Source organism: Rana temporaria, chromosome 3 (assembly GCF_905171775.1).
Source record: "Rana temporaria chromosome 3, aRanTem1.1, whole genome shotgun sequence".
NCBI lineage: Eukaryota > Metazoa > Chordata > Amphibia > Anura > Ranidae > Rana > Rana temporaria.
In genome coordinates this window covers 179,468,712-179,487,413 of record NC_053491.1, presented here as the reverse complement: position 1 = coordinate 179,487,413, position 18,702 = coordinate 179,468,712, and the positions used below count along the sequence as shown (strand labels likewise).

The 18,702-nt window shown below is 42.7% G+C and overlaps 1 protein-coding gene across 2 annotated transcripts in view; it reads left to right on the top strand.

Annotated features, from left to right (window-relative positions):
- The window catches only part of SLC38A1 (solute carrier family 38 member 1), a 118,767-nt gene that overhangs the window by 25,932 nt on the left and 74,133 nt on the right, over positions 1–18,702 (top strand). Inside the window, exons 2-4 of one of the 2 annotated variants that reach the window (XM_040343907.1) lie at positions 6,175–6,365; positions 12,182–12,260; positions 18,550–18,665. In XM_040343907.1, the coding sequence (XP_040199841.1) occupies positions 6,247–6,365; positions 12,182–12,260; positions 18,550–18,665 (314 nt within the window). In that variant the 5' untranslated portion in view covers positions 6,175–6,246. Of the gene's footprint in view, positions 1–6,174; positions 6,366–12,178; positions 12,261–18,549; positions 18,666–18,702 lie in introns of both variants that reach the window. The other variant, XM_040343906.1, reaches the window with a different exon arrangement.

The following is an 18,702-nucleotide window of genomic DNA, read 5'->3' as shown; positions in this document are numbered from 1 at the left end:
GAATGATTTTGCCCCGGTTCATACTGCTGCGACTTGACATGCAACTTGAGAGCTCAAAGTTGCATGACAAGTTGCGCCTTATTAACGACAATGGGACCGTTCCAATCGGTGCGACTCAAGTCACTCCAACTTAGAAAAAGGTTCCTGCACTACTTGTGCAGCTTCAACAAGAAGTCGTATGCAAGCCACGATGAAGTCGCGCAGGGATGTCGCATTTAAAGTCGCGGGAAAGTTGCATGACTTTGATGCTGATTTCCTTAAGTTGTTCTTGAATTCTTATTTTTCTGTAGCCATTTAAAAAAACTGTTTACCATTTGTTCCCTTACTATCATACGCTATAGCAAAACCACTTGTCAACCACAAAACATGAAAAGGAAATTACTGGCAGGCCTCTCCTACATAGGAAGTGGTAAAACTGTAGCTGATGTTGTGCACATACTTTTAAAGGAAACCTGTCATGAGATACGCATGTCAGCTACCTGCTTGAAAAATATTATTCTATGTAAAAAGATTACAGGAGTGTTGCAGATAAAATGTAATTTCTTACTTACTTACCCATCTCAAACCAGCGATGTGCACGTAAGTTTTGGCTCTCCGGGGACTCTCCCTTCTCATTGGCCGAGGGAGCCGTGGGTGCCATTGGTTCCTGCTGCTGTTAATCACAACCATAGAGCCAATGATGAGAGAGAGTACCCAGAGAGCCGAGCAGCAACTCTGTGTGTAAATGGACACACAGAACCTTGGCTCTGCAGCGAGCCTGCTTGGGTGCCCCCATAGCAATCTGCTTGCTCTGGGGGCACTCGGCAGGAGGGAGGGGCCAGGATTGCCAGCGGGGGACCCAAGAAGAGGATAATCGGGGCTGCTCTGTGCAAAATCACTAATAAAAAAAAAAAAACAATAAAACCTCTTGCCGATTGACTACCATGCACAGTTGCACCAGCGTTTGCAGCCTCCAACATTAGTAACTCCCCCTTTCCCCTCACTCAGGCCGCGTACACACGATCGGTCATAACCGATGAAAACGGACTGAAGGACCGTTTCATTGGTTAACCGATGAAGCTGACTGATGGTCTGATGTGCCTACACACCATCGGTTAAAAAAACGATCGTGTCAGAACGCGGTGACGTAAAACACACGACGTTCTGAGCATGTGCAGCCTTTTGACCGATGCTTTTGCATACTAACGATCGGTTTTGACCCATCGGTTAGGCGTCCATCGCTCAAATTTTAAAACAAGTTCTCTTTTTTTTGACCGAAGGATAACTGACCGATGGGGCCCACACACGATTGGTTTGGATCGATGAAACGGTCCTTCAGTCCGTTTTCATCGGTTTTGACTGATCGTGTGTACGCGGTCTGAGTGTCATTCAGCCCACTTCATGTGAGCCCGGAATGTTTGTGACCCCTCCCCCACCCAGCCTTCCCCAAGGAACTTCATCATGCCAGTGTGGGGTTACAGTACAGCTGCACAAAAAAGCGCTCACACATCACTATATCAAGGACCACCATTACCATATAAAAAGCAAAGACCTGTGATATCATGCAAACAGCAAGACGAAATCTGGAAGTAAGATTTCAAGTAAGTAAGCTATCATTTTTAAATCTAAGAGCTAGAGCTGCACGATTCTGGATAAAATGAGAATCACTATTTTTTTGCTTAGAATAAAGATCACGATTATTGCGGCATAACATCAGTAACATCATCTTTCACATTATATGAAAAATTGGACTAACTTTACTGTTTATTTTTTTTTAATTCATTGAAGTGTATTTTCCCCCCCCCCCCCAAAATTTGCATTTGAAAGACCGCTGCGCAAATACAGTGTGACATAAAATATTGCAACGACCGCCATTTTATTCTTTAGGGTCTCCACTAAAAAATATATATAATGTTTGGGAGTTCTAAGTACTTTTCAAATGTTCATCCCTTTGATTCAAAGAACTAAAAGATACTCTGGGGGTTATTTACGAAAGGCAAATCCATTGTGTACTACAAGTGCACTTTCAAGTGCAGTTGCTGTTAATCTGAGGGGGACATGCAAGGAAAATAAAAAACAGCATTTTAGCTTGCACATGATTGGATGATAAAAACAGCAGGGCTTCCCCTCATTTCAGATCTTCCCCTCAGATCTACAGCGACTGCAATTCCAAGTGCACTTGTAGTGCAAAGTAGATTTGCCTTTTGTAAATAACCCCCTCTGTATCCTTCTCTATGTCTCAGCTCTGAGGAATGTTCATAAACATTTGTCGGCTTTTTTTTTGTGACAGCTCGGCTCTGCACTGTTTACATAGAATCGAGGAAATGGCTGATTAGGATCTTGAGGGGGGTTGAATCGAGATTGCAATTTTTTAATGATTAATTGTGCAGCTCTACTATGAGACAAGGGAATTCAGAGCGGGGTGAGTGAGACTTTGGGGACTATGGGGGTTATTTTCTATCATCATGCAAATTGTTTATTTTATATGTAGCATCCTTGTACTAAACAGGGCTGCTAGTAAATTTAGCTGTGCAAGGTGATGACTAGCCTGGCTAATTTGTAGTTTTGATCAACTGGTTCTTCTGCTAACTTGAGTTTAATTGTAATTCCTCGCTTTGGTCAATAAGTGTCCCTGTTGCCTTTGGCATTGGGATGATAGATTAAACAAAATTTAGGTTAGGAGTAAATATGTTGTCTCAGCCAATCAGCAGGAGTTTTCTTTGGGGCGCTGAGCATGCTAGGGAAAATGGCTATTTGGGCCCAATTTGAACATTTTCACTTAGGGGTGTACTCACTTTTGTTGCCAGTGGTTTAGACATTAATGGCTGTGTTGGGTTATTTTGAGGGGACAGCAAATTGACACTGTTATACAAGCTGTACATTTACTACTTTACATTGTAGCAAAGTGTAAATTCTTCAGTGTTGTCACATGAAAAGATAGAATAAAAGTTTTACGAAAATATGAGGGATGTACTCACTTTTCTGAGATACTGTATGCTTTGCCTGAAAGAAGTTAAAAAAGTGCACATCCTATGCCCATTAGAAGGGTTTAACCGGTTAACGCCCGCCGCATGTATATGTACATCCATAGAATGCACGTACAGGCATATGGGCGTACATGTACGTCCCCGATACATGCGGCGGTCGGAAACCCGCGGGGAGCGATCCGGGACGAGGGCACGGCTATTCGTTTCTAGCCGCCCCCTCGCGATCGCTCCCCGGAGCTGAAGAACGGGGAGAGCCGTATGTAAACACAGCTTCCCCGTGCTTCACTGTGGCGGCTGCATCGATCGTGTCATCCCTTTTATAGGGAGACACGATCGATGACATCAGACCTACAGCCACACCCCCCTACAGTTGTAAACACACACCAGGTGAAGCCTAACTCCTTCAGCGCCCCCTGTGGTTAACTCCCAAACTTGCAACTGTCATTTTCACAATAAACAATGCAATTTAAATGCATTTTTTGCTGTGAAAATGACAATGGTTCCTAAAATGTGTCAAAATTGTCCGAAGTGTCCACCATAATGTCGCAATCACGAAAAAAATTGCTGATCGCCGCCATTAGTAGTAAAAAAAAAAATTAATAAAAATGCAATAAAAATATCCCCTATTTTGTAAACGCTATAAATTTTGCGCAAACCAATCGATAAACGCTTATTGCAATTTTTTTACCAAAAATAGGTAGAAGAATACGTATCGGCCCAAACTGAGGACATTTTTTTTTTATATATGTTTTTGGGGGATATTTATTATAGCAAAAAGTAAAAAATATTGAATTTTTTTCAGAATTGTCGCTCTATTTTTGTTTATGGCGCAAAAAATAAAAACCGCAGAGGTGATAAAATACCACCAAAAGAAAGCTCTATTTGTGGGGAAAAAAGGACGTCAATTTTGTTTGGGAACCACGTCGCACGACCGCGCAATTGTCTGTTAAAGCGAGGCAGTGCCGAATCGCAAAACCTGGCCTGGGCATTTAGCTGCCTAAAGGTCTGGGGCTTAAGTGGTTAAATAAATACAGAAGCATGATATAATGACCACAGGTGACACTGCTTAAAATTGAACTCTACCAGATTTTATTTTGTTTTATTTAGCATGGGAAAGTGTTATGCCCTGTACACACGATCGGACCTTTGTCCAACCAAATTCACATCGGAATTCCAACGGAATTCCATCGGAGGAAAGAGAACATGTTCTCTATGTAAATTTCCGATGCAATTACTCCGATGGGGCATACACACAGTCAGAATTTCCAGTGGAAAATGTCAGTCAGACTTTTTCCATCGGAAATTCCGATCATGTGTACAAGGCATTAGAGCCTCTGTAAGGCCTTTTAATGCTGTATGTGTCCCCTGACAACATCCAGATGTTGAATGGAATGGTCAAAGTAACTATGCTAGTAGTGGATGGTCTGTGTGAGTTCTTTTGGGTTATATCATACACTATTATAGTGCTCTGGGCACTCAGCTTTTGTAAGTTACAGGTTTACTAAGTAGTTTTACTAACACAAAAATTGAGTAACAATATTTGTGGTTTGTTTTTTGATTTTTTTGTGGCCCATTTATTCTACATCTCTATGGACACAGAGAGAACATGCTGGTTCTTTTAGGTTGATTAAAAAAGAACTTTTGGTCAATTGTGAGGATTTTCTGAACAATTTTGCACTTTTTTTATGATTTGATATGTGTATATGTAACAGACATAATATGGTGTTTCTGTATGTCGTATTATTGTTTCTGGAGTATGTCTATTTCACAGCTGTCAGAAAGAAAAGGAATGAGAGGAAATCTTCCTAACAAGGTCACAGGCAGCAATTGTTTATGGATTTTTTTCGTAAAGAAGGGAAGGGGAGAACATTTGCCAGATTTTTACTGCCGTCTTTATTTTTGTAGGGGAGATTTTTTCCTCACTTCCTGTCCATTGAAGAAATGTCAGACAGGACAGAAAGTAAGGAGAAATCCCACAAAGATGGACACTCCATATGAAGACTCAAGTAGGCATTGGGTGTGCCAAAAGCAACACAAGTATAAAGTATAAAGGCCATATTTTTTAATTCGTATTCTTATATAATAAAATACATTGAGTGGGTTCAAAGGGTCTGGGTAGAAATGTTTTGACTTTTTATGATGTAAGAATCTGAATTAAATTTACCTGGACTTTATATGTTCTGTTAGCACTTTTTTCTTGCAGGCTTAGCCTCAACTCGTGCAAAGAGCTGACCTTCAACAAACACTCCTGAGAAAACTTCTTAAAGAGGAGCTCCGGGCATTTTTGAAAAAAAATCATAGTCAGCAGATACAATAATTTTAGATCCAGCTCTGTCTTATGGGCTTTGGGTCCCTGGCACCACCATCTTGGAAGTGGGAAGTCAGGTGTGACTTCCTGGTGCTTCACAGCCAGCTCCCCAACACTGTGCATGTTTTCTGAATGTCCCTTAGCCTCCTGGGACCTTTGACGTGTCCCAGGAGGTTGTGGGCACGGGGGGGGGGGGGGTACCAATTCCCATTATATGTTTTGTTAGCACTTTTTCCTTGCATACCTAGCCTCAACTCGTGCAAAGAGCTGATCTTCAACCAACACTCCTGGGAAAACTGCTTAAAGAGGAGCTTCGGGCATTTCTGAAAAAAATTCATAGTCAGCAGATACAAAAATTGTAGATTAAGCGCTGTCTCACCCTGACTGCTTCTTTGATGGGCTTTGGGTCCCTGGCACCGCCATCTTGGAAGTGGGAAGTCAGGTGTGCTTCACAGCCAGCTCCCCAACACTGGGCATGCTTTCTGAATGGTCCCTCAGCCTCCTAGGACCTTTGACGTGTCCCAGGAGGTTGTGGGCGGGGGGAGGTAAGAGCAGATACTTGCAAGAAATGGGTACCCATTCCCCCAAACAGGCAGAAGAGGGGGGAAGGAAGAGGATTGATGGAACGTGACATTTTAGGTGATGCTTCGCTTTATTCCTTCTACACTGCTTATGCTAATCCTGAAATGAGAACACTACTTTAAAAAAGATCCAGCTTCCCATTTCCTCTACTTTCAATATATAAAACCTGACTGAATTCTAACCCTTTCCTGCTCTTTTCAAAACTGTTTATAGATTTGGGCTATAAGCGATGTATACAGTTCTCGACTCGGCTTATTATGAAGAAAGATGTGGCCATGTACATTTGTATTCACAAAACGTTATATTTTTTTTTCTAAGGTTCACCGTTAAGCATACACAGAGAAAAATACATATTAAATAAAAGCTAGCGACTGGAAACAAGCTTGGAAAATGCCTTTCAAAAACGGTTTGGAATTGACAGAATTGCAGAACATGAACACGCCAGAGGATGATAATATCAGCAATGATTCCAATGAGCTCAGTGAGGCAGATGGTAATCGTATCAGCAGGTGGGTAATGTTCCCAGATATGGATCGCTGAAACTACAGTCATCTTACTAATTATTAACTACATCTGATTAAAATTCCATCATATCACTGTAGTCAAGAAATATTGTTTGCTCTGTTTTGAATGAGCGTGTTTCCTGAGATTTCTTTTAACCTTTGAATATTATTATCAGTGCTCAACCAAGAAAGAAAAGCTTAAATGGCACCTGATGGGCACTAAAGTATAAACATATTTTACTATGTTTTAGTGTGCATAAAATTGGCCATTACCCAAGGACTGAAAGGTTGTTTGACCCCAGTACTGGTATGTTTGAACTCTTCGCAACCAATTGTAAATAAGCATTCAATAGCCTTATTTAAGTTAATACATAGCTGTTCTGCAGCACGTTTTAGTAGTGTAAAGGGGTTTTCCAGCATGACTAATATTTAAAATGTTATTAAACCCACAACAGTAAAATCAGTCTGTATATGCAGTAAAGCATGCTTGTTATACTTATTGTGGAACCTAAGGGGTTGTAAACCCTCGTGTTTTTTTACCTTAATGCATCCTATGCATTAAGGTGAAAAAGCACCTTGCATTGTCGGGCCTCCCAGCCCCCCGTTTTACTTACCTGAGCCCCGAATTTCCATGGGCGCGATCGCGCGTCGCTCTCTCCACGGGTTCTCGGCTTTTCATTGTATAGATTGATAGCAGCACAGCCATTGGCTCCTGCTGCTGTCAATCAAATCCAATGACATGGGTGCCGGGGGGCGGGGCCGAGTCATACACTCATTGTCCAAGGACGCCGAGTGTATAACACAGAAACGAGCCCGCAAGGTAACCCCCTCGGGAGAGAGCTTCCCAGAGGGGGTTATCAAATGCGAATAAGCCGCGAGAGCCGTCGTAGGACCCCAGAACGGGTGGATCGGAGCCACTCTGTGGAAATCTAACTGCACAGTGGAGGTAAGTATGACATGTTTGTTATTTAAAAAAAAAAAAAGAGAACCTTTACAACCACTTTAATTCTGTGCATTGTGTAAAAAGGCTGTCTTCTCTGACCCTCCCCTACTTCCACAGTACCCAAACCACCTCCTGATAGAACAGAGCCTTGGGAGCACTCTGCACATGCTCGCTTTGGTGTGTATTGCTAGAGAGTTATTGTTTCTTGGCAGGGTGTATGTGATCAGCACAGGGCAAATCAGCACTGTCAGAGGGTCAGGGGTCATGCAGCCCCATAGGGCAGTTAGAGGAGAATGAAAACTCCTCCTACAAGCTTTAACCAGACACTAATAGAAGTCGCACGACTACTATATAATGCTGGCAAGGAAAGGTTTTTAGCAGTTTATATTTACTAAAATAATTGCATTTCCGTATTCTGTATACTGTGGGAGACCAGATATAGTGAATGCAGGTTCTGGGTTTAGTAACACGTTACTGCTTGTTTTTAGACCTTTCTGTATGAAAACCCAAAGGGAATGTACCAACTTGTGTATCATCTCAAGTTGGATGAATTAATGTAGCCCATAGGACTGCCAGTACACTCTATGACTTTTGCTATCAGAAACACAGGGGCTGCATTGTTAATCTTGTTATCAAAATGCAAGTTGACTGGCTAACCCTTTGACTTCAGTACATTCTGAGTTGCTGACCTTGAATCAAAATGTATAGAAAGAAAGTCAGCAGCCTTAGCATGCAGCATTTGGGTAAAACTAGCCATGCATGTTTTGTATTCGGGGATCAAAAGAAAAAACATAATAGATGGAGGAATCTCCACCGATAGCTTTTGTATTCAGTAAGCCACAGCACCCGTAGCTGCATGAATACCTGAACAGTCACTGCATCTGAAAGGATTTGGCTGATAATTTTTCACCTGACTCAGTTGATTTTAAATTGACTTTAGAAGGGGCGGGTGGTGCCAACAGGACCCACTATGGCTTAACTTTCAGCCAGTTAAGCAGGAATCGACCCAAATGTATGGCCAGCTTTAGTAGCTCAAATTACTGAAGCAAGAAGATCAATATCACAGCCAGCAAACACATCAGCAAAGGCAACAGAAGCATTTTATTGATTATAAAGATGAAAAATAACATAGCAAAAATACAAAGACTCCAAACATTACCTATACAGCATATATCAATACTGGATTTAACCCTTCTAGAAATAGGCAACAAAGCCTTCAATAATCTTCCATTGCTTTGAGAAAACATTTACTGCGAGCTGAGGCAAAGCAATCATTATGTTCCATTTAAAGGGTTTGTTAACCCATTTATATAAAACTATGCCATCCCCTCTATTAGAGGCTGGCATAGCACACTATGCAAGTCGTTTTAAAAAATGAGCGTTCTAAGTACTGAATTTAAGTTACCTTCAGGCCAGACACATGACTTGTGGCCGCTTTACAGCTCCAATGGATGTCTTCTGTGGGAGGAGCCATAATCTCCCTCTGATGTCAGCCGGGGAGATCACGTGGCTGCACGTCTCCTCTGCAGAAGCCCTGTCTCATAGCTGTAAAGCGGCTGCGAGTCACAAGACCGGTCTGAAGACAGCTCAAATTCTGTATTTAGAACGCTTGTTTTTTAAAACTACTTACATAGTGTGCTATGCCAACCTCTAATAGAGGGGCTGGCAGTGACAATTGTACCTTTTTTTTCAAGAATAGCGGTGGAGGTCGTTGAGGCTTGGAGACACAGAGAGGGAGATGACAGGCAGGAAAGAGGGGGTGAGGGGGCGAGAGGAGAGTAGAGGGGACAGCATTGTATGATGCAGGGACGTACTCTGACCACGGTGAAGAAAGAAAGAATACCCCCATAATGGGACTTTTAAGGCCAGACTCTGGATGAGAATTTGGATGAGAAAAAAAAGTTTATTTGGTGGATCAAGCAAAATTGGGTTGACACTTGTTCACAGAATAAACCTTGAATATCAAGGTGTATATGCACTGGAGCAGGTACAACTATTAAACAAACATACAGATAAATAACACCAGGGACGAAAGTGTATCCCGTGTAAAAAAAAAAGAAAGAAAAATTAGAACAAAACAGTACCCAGTGTAAAACAACATAAAGAATAAAAACACTCTTCAGGGGACGGTAAAAATTGCCCGACGCGTTTCTGGTCTTGTGAACAAGCAAAAGACCATCATCAGGGGCCACAGGAGTGTATGATTGTAGGTTGTTGATTGTTTGTAAAAAACGAGTAGAGAAATCCCTTGGTGTCGTGGATCTTCCCCTTCCCTTGGGCTAAAAGTAAGATCCCTTCAATTTTAATATACGTAGCTATGGGTGTCCAAAAACATAGGAACAGAATATCAACCCTTGCTATTGAAACCAAATACAGACATTGTTACTAATATCAATGGTTCATAAATATTAACCAGTATTAAGTGCTACATGTTTTTTATACTGTATATGGAAATGATGTCTGTAGGAACTAGAAATGTGCGTTATGCTTCATTTAGGGTATATATTTGTTATGTTACTCATTTTGTTTCGTTATTTGTTTTCGTAATTTAGTTTTGTTCCATTTAGTCTTGCTCCTTTTATTCATTTTCTAACGAATTTCCAATTTTTGGAATGTTTAGAATTCAAATCAGTCGAAAAATCATCGACCAATCCGAATTCCATTTAAATTGCTAAGAGCGAGCCATCAAGCCACCGCTTACTTTTTTTTTTTTTATCAATTTTTCTTTATAACATAAAATTCAAAAAATAAAACACATTCTGAACATTACATCACATATTACAAAAATATTATATCCAAATTTACAAATTTCAACTACAGTGCCTTGAAAAAGTATTCCACATTTTGTCATGTTACAACCAAAAATGTTAATGTATTTTATTGGGATTTATGTGATAGACCAACACAAAGTGGCAAAAAAAAGTGAAGAGGGAGGAAAATTATAAATGGTTTTCAAAAATGTTTACAAATAAATATCTCAAAGGTTGGCGTGCATTTGTATTCAGACCCCTTTACTTTGATACCCCTAACTAAAATCTAGTGGAACCAATCGCTTTCAGAAGTCACCTAATTAATAAATTCCACCTGTGTGTAATTTATTCTCAGTATAAATACAGCTGTTCTGTTAAGCCCTCAGAAATTTGAAGAGCAAACAGCATCATGAAGGCCAGTCAGGTCAGGGATACAATTGTGGAGAAGTTCAAAGCAGGATTAGGTTATAGAAAAAAATATCCCAAGATTTGAACATCTCACGAAGCTCTGTTCAATCCATCATCTGAAAATGGAAAGAGTACAACACAATTGCAAACCTGCCAAGACATGGCCGTCCACCTAAATTGACAGGCCGGGCAAGGAGAGCATTAATCACAGAAGCAGCCAAGAGGCCCATGGTAACTCTGGAGGAGCTGCAGAGATCCACAGCTCAGGTGGGATAATCTGTCCACAGGACAATTGTTAGTTGCACACTCCACAAATCTGCTCTTAATGGAAGAGCGGCAAGAAGAAAGCCATATTTGAAAGAAAGCCATAAGAAGCCCCATTTGCAGTTTGTGAGAAGCCATGTGGGAGACACAGCAAACATGTGGAAGATGGTTCTCTGGTCACATAAGACCAAAATTTACCTTTTTGACCTCAAAACTAAACCCTATGTGTGGCGAAAAGCTAACACTGCACATCACCCTGAACACATCAGCTGGGACAGGGAAGCTGGTCAGAGTTGATAATAAGACGGATGGAGCCAAATACATGGCAAACCTGTTAGTGTCTGCAAAAGACTTGAGACTGGGGCTGTGGTTTACCTTCCAGAAGGACAATGACCCTAAACATACAGCCAGAGATACAATGGAATGGTTTAGATCAAAACATATTCATGTGTTAGAATGGCCCAGTCAAAGTCCAGACCTAAATGCAATTGAGAATCTGTGGAAAGACTTGAAATTTGCTGTTCACAGACGCTCTCTATCCAATCTGACAGAGCTTGAGCTATTCTGCAAAGAAGAATGGGCAACAATTTCACTCTCTGGTAGCTGGTAGAGACATACCCAAATAGACTTGCAGCTGTAATTGCAGTAAGGCCTCTTTCACACGGAGCGAACCGTTTTTGTGTCCGCTCTGTGTGTGTCTGTCGGCTCAGCGGGGATCCTCCGTAATCCCCGCTGAGCTGTCGGCGGACAGGGCGGTCCTCGCACACTGTGCAGAGACTGCCCTGTCTTACCTCCGCTCTCCCCTATGGGAAATCGGATAAAGACGGACCGTCTGTCCGTCTTCATCCGATCCGTTCCGCCGGACGGAAGAAAAATAGGGTTTTCTTCCATCCGAAAAACCGGATCCTGACGGACGCGGATGGTTGCGGACGTTAGCGATGCTCCATCCGCTAACGGACGCGATCCCATAGGGATGCATTACAAGTCCGTAAACGGACTTGTAATAAACGGACGAACGGTCCGCTAATGTGAAAGGGGCCTAAAAGATGGTTTTACAAAGTATTGACTTAGGGGGGCTGAATGCAAATGCACTCCACACTTTTCACATATTTATTTGTAAAAAAAGTGAAAACCATTTATCATTTTCCTTCCACTTCACAATTATGTGCCACTTTCTGTTGGTCTATCACATAAAATCCCAATATAATACATTTACGTTTTTGGTTGTAACATGATAAAATGTGGAAAGTTTTAAAAGGTATGAATACTTTTTTTAGGCACTGTAAATTTGTTACTATTTTATCTGGAGATTTGGAGATTCGGGTACATCCGAATCTCCGAAAAACCCTCAATAATATATATATTTATATTTGGACCAAAGGAAAGAGATGCCTATGTCATAACATAAAACAGTCTTCTGCTTATGTAATAATGCGCATTTTCCTTCTCTGCAGTAGTAAATTTATTGCTGACCGTGAAAGTAGAAGAAGTCTTACAAACAGCCACCTTGAAAAAAAGAAATCCTGCGATGATTATGTAAGCCTATGTTTAGCTACTTTGCATACTATTTAGCATCTGTTAGTGGTGTAACATTAGATTTATCAAAGCGGAGTTTCACCCATAAAAAGTTGACATTACTGTGCGGCAAAAATAAGCTAACGACATGCTATGTGGTCTCTTCTAATCTTCCCCTTCCTCACAGCAGCGCCTGATGTCATTTCCCTCGGCACCTCTGCTCGCTACAGCTCCTGGGAGATGTGTGTCATCATTTCCCAGGAGTCAGTGGGCAGCACCGAGGGCTCTGTGTTCTTGTATCTCTCTTTTGTGTATCTTCGTCGCCATCACAACTGGGCGGGCACTTCCGATGATGGTGCATGCTGGGAATACAGCAACATCGTATCCCGGAAAAATATGCTTGGAGATTTCTCCTTCCCACAAGTAATATGGCAATCCCTAAGAAATCAAAGGTATTTTTTGCGATAAGATAATCGTAAAGGCAGCACTAATGACAAGACTATTCAGGAAACTTACGACGGGCGTATCAGTAGATACGCCGTTGTAACTCCGAATCCGCGCCGTCGTAACATTAAGCGTATGCTCAAACTGAGATATGCTTAAATGTTGCTAAGATACGACCGGCGTAAGTCTCCTACGCCGTTGTATCTTAACTGCATATTTACGCTGGCCGCTAGGGGCGTGTACGCTGATTTACACCTAGAATATGTAAATCAGCGAGATACGCCTATTCACGAACGTACGCCCGGCCGTCGCAGTAAAGATACGCCATTTACGTAAGCCGTTTTCAGGCCTAAAGATATTCCACCAAAAAGATGGCGCAGCCAATGTTAAGTATGGACGTCGGACTCGCGTCGAATTTTTAAATTTTGACGTCGTTTGCGTAAGTCGTCCTAGAATGGGGCTGGGCGTAATTTACGTTCACGTCGAAACCAATAAGTCTTTGCGGCGTAATTTGGAGCATGCGCACTGGGATATGTCCACGGATGGCGCATACGCCGTTCGTAAAAAACGTCAATCACGTCGGGTCACGATTCATTAGCATAAAACACGCCCACCTCTTCACAATTTGAATTAGGCGCGTTTAGGCCAGCACATTTACGCTACGCCGCCGTAACTTAGGACGCAAGTGCTTTGTGAATACAGCACTTGCCTCTCTAACTTACGGTGGCGTATCGTATATGCGATACGCTACGTCTGCCTAACGTTAGTCTCTCCTACCTGAATCCAGCTATAAGAATTGATTAATATGCATTATGCAAGAGTAATGCCCCGTACACACGATCAGAATTTCCGATGAAAAAAGTCAGACGGAATTTTTTCATCGGATATTCCGATCGTCTGTGTGGAACGCCGACGGAGAAAAAAAAGCATGCATGCTCAGAATCAAGTCGACGCATGCTCGGAAGTATTGAACTTCATTTTTCTTGGCTCGTCGTAGGGTTTTTTACGTCACTGCATTTTGGACGGTCGGAATTTGGTCTGACAGTGTGTATGCAAGACAGCTTGAATGGAATTCCGCCGGAAAATTTCATAGGATTTTATCTCATCGTAAATTCCGATCGTGTGTACAGGGCATAAGAGTTTAAAAATAAAAAATAAAATCAAAGACGTGGGTGGAACTCTGCTTTTATTTTATGGCATACAAAAATGCACATTAGAACGAGGCTATTTGGAAAAATACTCTTTTATGGCCGTGAACATCTACAAAGCAATTCAGTTTTACTGTTCTGCTTATTAGTTGTTCAATCTAAGAATGTGATGGCGATCTGACTCCATCGCCATATTGATCACTAGGGTTAAATCTGGCTATGTGGGTGTCTCCTTCTTCCCTCGTCGCTTCATATATTTCTCTATGAATGTGGTCAATAGGTTAACCATCCACAGTAGAGAAACACCGATCTTTAGTCATGTAGAAAAGTAAGTACACCCTAGTGAACACCCCCAACATTTACCACCACTTCAAATCATAAAATCAGAATAAGGTGTTCCAAATATTACTGTACTAGACACTTTGGTTTAGGGGTAGGTTCACATCTCTGCATGTGGCTGCGGGCGTGGGAAATCACATCTGTTCCTGTCCCCGCACCCGCAGCCAAATCACACTGCTTTTAGGAGATGCGCGGGGCTGACATTCATTCTGAGCATTCAGCACATTTACGGGTGCAGGAACCGCAGGGAAATCATGTGGTCAAAAAGACCATGGGGCAGATCCACATACAATTGCATGGGTGCAGCGTATGTGAGATACGCTACGCCGCTGTAACTTACTTTTTTTATCTTTGAATACACAAAGAATTTGCGCCGTAAGTTACGGCGGCGTAGTGTATCTCTCGCAGCGTAACCGCGCGTAATTCAAATTGGCGAGTAGGGGGCGTGTTTCATTTAAATGAAGCGCGTCCCCGCGCCGAACAAACTGCGCATGCGACGTTCCTAAATTTCCCGCCGTGCATTGCGCTAAATGACGTCGCAAGGACGTCATTGTCTTGACGTGGACGTAAATTACGTCCAGCCGCATTCACGGACGACTTACACAAACAAAATAAAATATTTTCAAATTTGACGCGGGAACGACGGCCATACTTAACATTGCGTACGCCACCAAATAGCAGCTTTATATATACACCGAAAAAAGCCGAACGGAAACGACGTAAAAGAATGCGACGGCCGCTCGTACGTTCGTGGATCGTCGGAAATAGCTAATTTGCATACTCGACGCGGAATACGACGGGAACGCCACCCAGCGGACGCCGAAGAATTGCATCTAAGAACCGAAGGCGTACGAAGACGTACGCCTGTCGGATCTAACCCAGATGCCGTCGTATCTTGTTTTGAGGATTCAAAACAAAGATACAACGCGGGAAATTTGAAAGTACGCCGGCGTATCAGTAGATACGCCGGCGTACTCTCTTTGTGGATCTGCCCCCATGTGATTTCCCTGCGGCCGTGTTTTGAAAAAGGTGCACGCACCCTTTTTTTGCGGAAACACAGACACAGCTACCTATTTATTTGAATGGGCTGCCTTGCCCGTGCAAACCCGGCCCGCACAAAATGCAGATGTGTGAAAATACGGGTAAAACAAAATAGTAATATTACCGCAATAATGTTTAAAGCTTTTGATTGAATATAACATTTGATACAACATTCCTAACTAAAATCGGTTATTCCACTTTGAAACCTGTGCCTATTGAATCAATAAAATTGATTTAATGTTTAATGTTAATGTAATACACATCTTCTACATCGTAATTACTTTTTAAAATTCAATAGCATATATTAAACTGAACCTTAGTTAATATTCAAGTTCTTTCTGCTTGCATGGAAATTAAGTTGTGCCTGGAGGAATTAAAGCCAACTAGAGAATTTTCCTATAAAATAGACAACACACATACTGTGCTTCCATCCAGTCATGCTGTGTAACGTGTATGCATAAATAATGATATATTTACTAATGAGTGTTGTCATTTGACTCATACAAATATAAAAAAGTAAGGTGATTCTAAACCCCTCCTTTTTTTCTTTAAAATAACAAACAAGTTCTATTTACCTGCTCTGTGTAATGGTTTTGCACAGAGCAGCTCTGATCCTCCTCTTCAAGGGTCCCCTGCCGGATTTAATGGCTCCTCCCCGTACCTCCTCCCCCCAGGCCTTCGAGGAGAACCTTTCGAGCTTCGGATCAGTAAATATGCCTTGGCCTCACCTGCAAACCTCCATTCATGCATAGGGTCTTAAAAACATTGTTCACATGCCCGAGTTGTATAGCTTTGTGCAATGTGCTTCTGGGCCGCTGCAAATCTAAGTGCTGCGGATCTTATAGATCCTAGCGCTATGGCTGCATCTCTGACCCCTCTCCTCTTGGCCAATCACAATTCAAAGCCTGAGGTCATTTGCTTTGTGATCCTGGGTCCATTAAGGATGTATTTCTATTATCTCTTTATTATTTGTATTTTTTTGTTGCTGTTGGAGATTTTTCCTCACTTCCTGTCTGGTGAAACTGTTGTTCACTGTAACAGTAAGGCCAGCCATACATTCCCCAAATTGTAGCTGGTTTAGCAGGAACCGTCTGAGATTCGAACCGTTAATGGGCAGGCTGAATGTTCCAAGTTGATCGATCAATCAAGTTGGGTACAACCAGTCTGCTGGATTCTCTTGTGATTCTTGCTAGTGGCTGCTATAGCTGCTAGCGATAATTATTGTCTTCTCCTGCCTGGGACAGGCCCATTAATTCCCGCTACTGTGCCCATCAATTGCTTCCGGTGTGCTTATCGATTCCCGCTTCTGTGCCCATCAATTGCTGCCAGTGTGCCCATCAATTGCTGCCAGTGTACCCATCAAATGCTGCCAGTGTGCATCCACCGCCTGCCCAGCACTTATCTGTCTCGGTGGAGCAGCAGGTCGCCACGGCAGTGTCCTCCACGTGCCTCAATGTCTTCTCCTGTCCTCTCTTCCCGTCCTCTGCTATGATTGGATGCCTGATAGGCTTCCAATCACAGCGCCTGTCGTTTTAGTCAATCAGGTGACAAGTAACAGAACCATGCAAGTAACAGAACAGAACACTCGCTTTCCTAACACAACGCTGAGTGAACTGCGAGCGCCCAGCATGGCGCCCGCTGTTCACCTTTTTGAACGCCTATTAGAGCCTATGGCTCTAATTAGGTGCTTCCAAAAAAATACCCCGCCGCTGTAATTAAGGCTCCCGGTGCCCGTAATGGGCCCGGTGCCTGAATAAGGGGTGACAGCGGCGACTATAGATAGTTTTATGCAATGCACGAATCTATCTATGGTGATAGAAGGGGTGGCAGGAGAGAGGGGGCAGCACCCATGCAGTCTTATGGACGCACCGCCACTGGGCATGGGATATTTCAAAACGATTACAGGAGGACACTCTTCTCCAAGCTCGCATACACAGGTTCCACTGGGGACACAGGGGAATGACCCTATGAGAGCTGTGTGAGTCCATAGCTACCCAAAAGCACACAGTCACCAGGGATCATGATTCAAGCTCAGGACTCCCAAGTCTCTAGGACAGTTGCACATCTTCCTGCTTCCTCTGGACACAGCCCAGTGAGGGAGACAATCCTTCTCGACTCACACTGAGGCCTCGTACACACGACCGAGTTTCTCTGCAAAAACCAGCAAGAAACTTGCTGGGAGATATTTTTTTGCTGAGGAAACCGGTCGTGTGCACATTTTCGTCGAGGAAACTGTTTCGCCCGTCGAGTTTCTCGGTCGTGTGTACGAGGCCTGAGTCGATGCGCTGGCGGGAGAGAGAAAAATCTCCTGTCAGCGGCATCTTTGGAGCGGTGAGAGGAGCGGCATGTATACCGCTCCTTCACCGCTCCTTCCCATTGAAAACAATGGGAAACCGCGGCAATACCGCCCGCAATGCGCCTCCATAGAGGCACATTGTGGGCGGTATTAACCCTTCATCGGCCGCTAGCGGGGGTTAATACCGCACCGCTATCGACTGATTCCCGTGGCAATCCCGGAGGTATATAGCCGCTATTTTTAGCACGCTATACCGCCACCGCGGCTCCTGCTGTAATGTGAAAGGGGCCTTATAGTGAAGACCCACAGCCAGCTCCTCAGAAGGTCATTTTGAAGGTTTGCAGCTCTGCCACAGCTGGGGCCTTAAAAAGCAGTCCGAGAGGCTCTGGAACCCTCCCTGCAAGAGAAAAGAACAATCTCTTGAGGGCTCCATGTTAATTAACACCTCCTCGGCCACATTCTGGACACTTCCTCTCAGGGATTAACTAGGGCATGATAAATATTCACACTGGTCACCTGACTCTCCCAGCCTCATATTCTGGAAACTTCTTACAGAAGCAGGGTTAAGCAGTCAAACTCTAAACAGGCCAGAGCAAACAATCAGTGCTCCCTTGAGTGCTGGAGGAGCCAAAAACGAAATTTGCCTAGCATCCTATGCTAGGATTGTGCTAAGTGGGCAATACCAGCCTCTGAGGCCAAGGGTGTACTAACTTTTTCAACGCTACACCATTACATTGATTCTTATTTAAACCATTGCTGAAAATGAAAATGTGCTTGTGTTTTTATTCAGGTATATTTATTCAAGTTTAAATGGGGATCTAATGTCATCTGTTCAAATATGTTGAAAAAGTCAACAATTTCCATGGGATGTACTTACTTTTTTACTTGTCTGTAACTGTTGTTCATGATAGCAGCAAATCTGGTTCAGATATTATTTTATCTCTACTCGCCATTAAAGCATATGTATGATATTTTATTTATAATATTTCAGTGAATAAACCGACAAGTATTTTTATTAATTGCAAGCATTACTTGTCCACAGAGTCCGGGGACTACATCTACTGGAATGTCTGTGTTTAACTTGAGTAATGCTATTATGGGCAGCGGAATCCTCGGTTTAGCGTATGCTTTGGCAAATACAGGAATTGTACTATTTGTGTAAGTAATGACCCTTTATTAACATCTAAAACCTGTT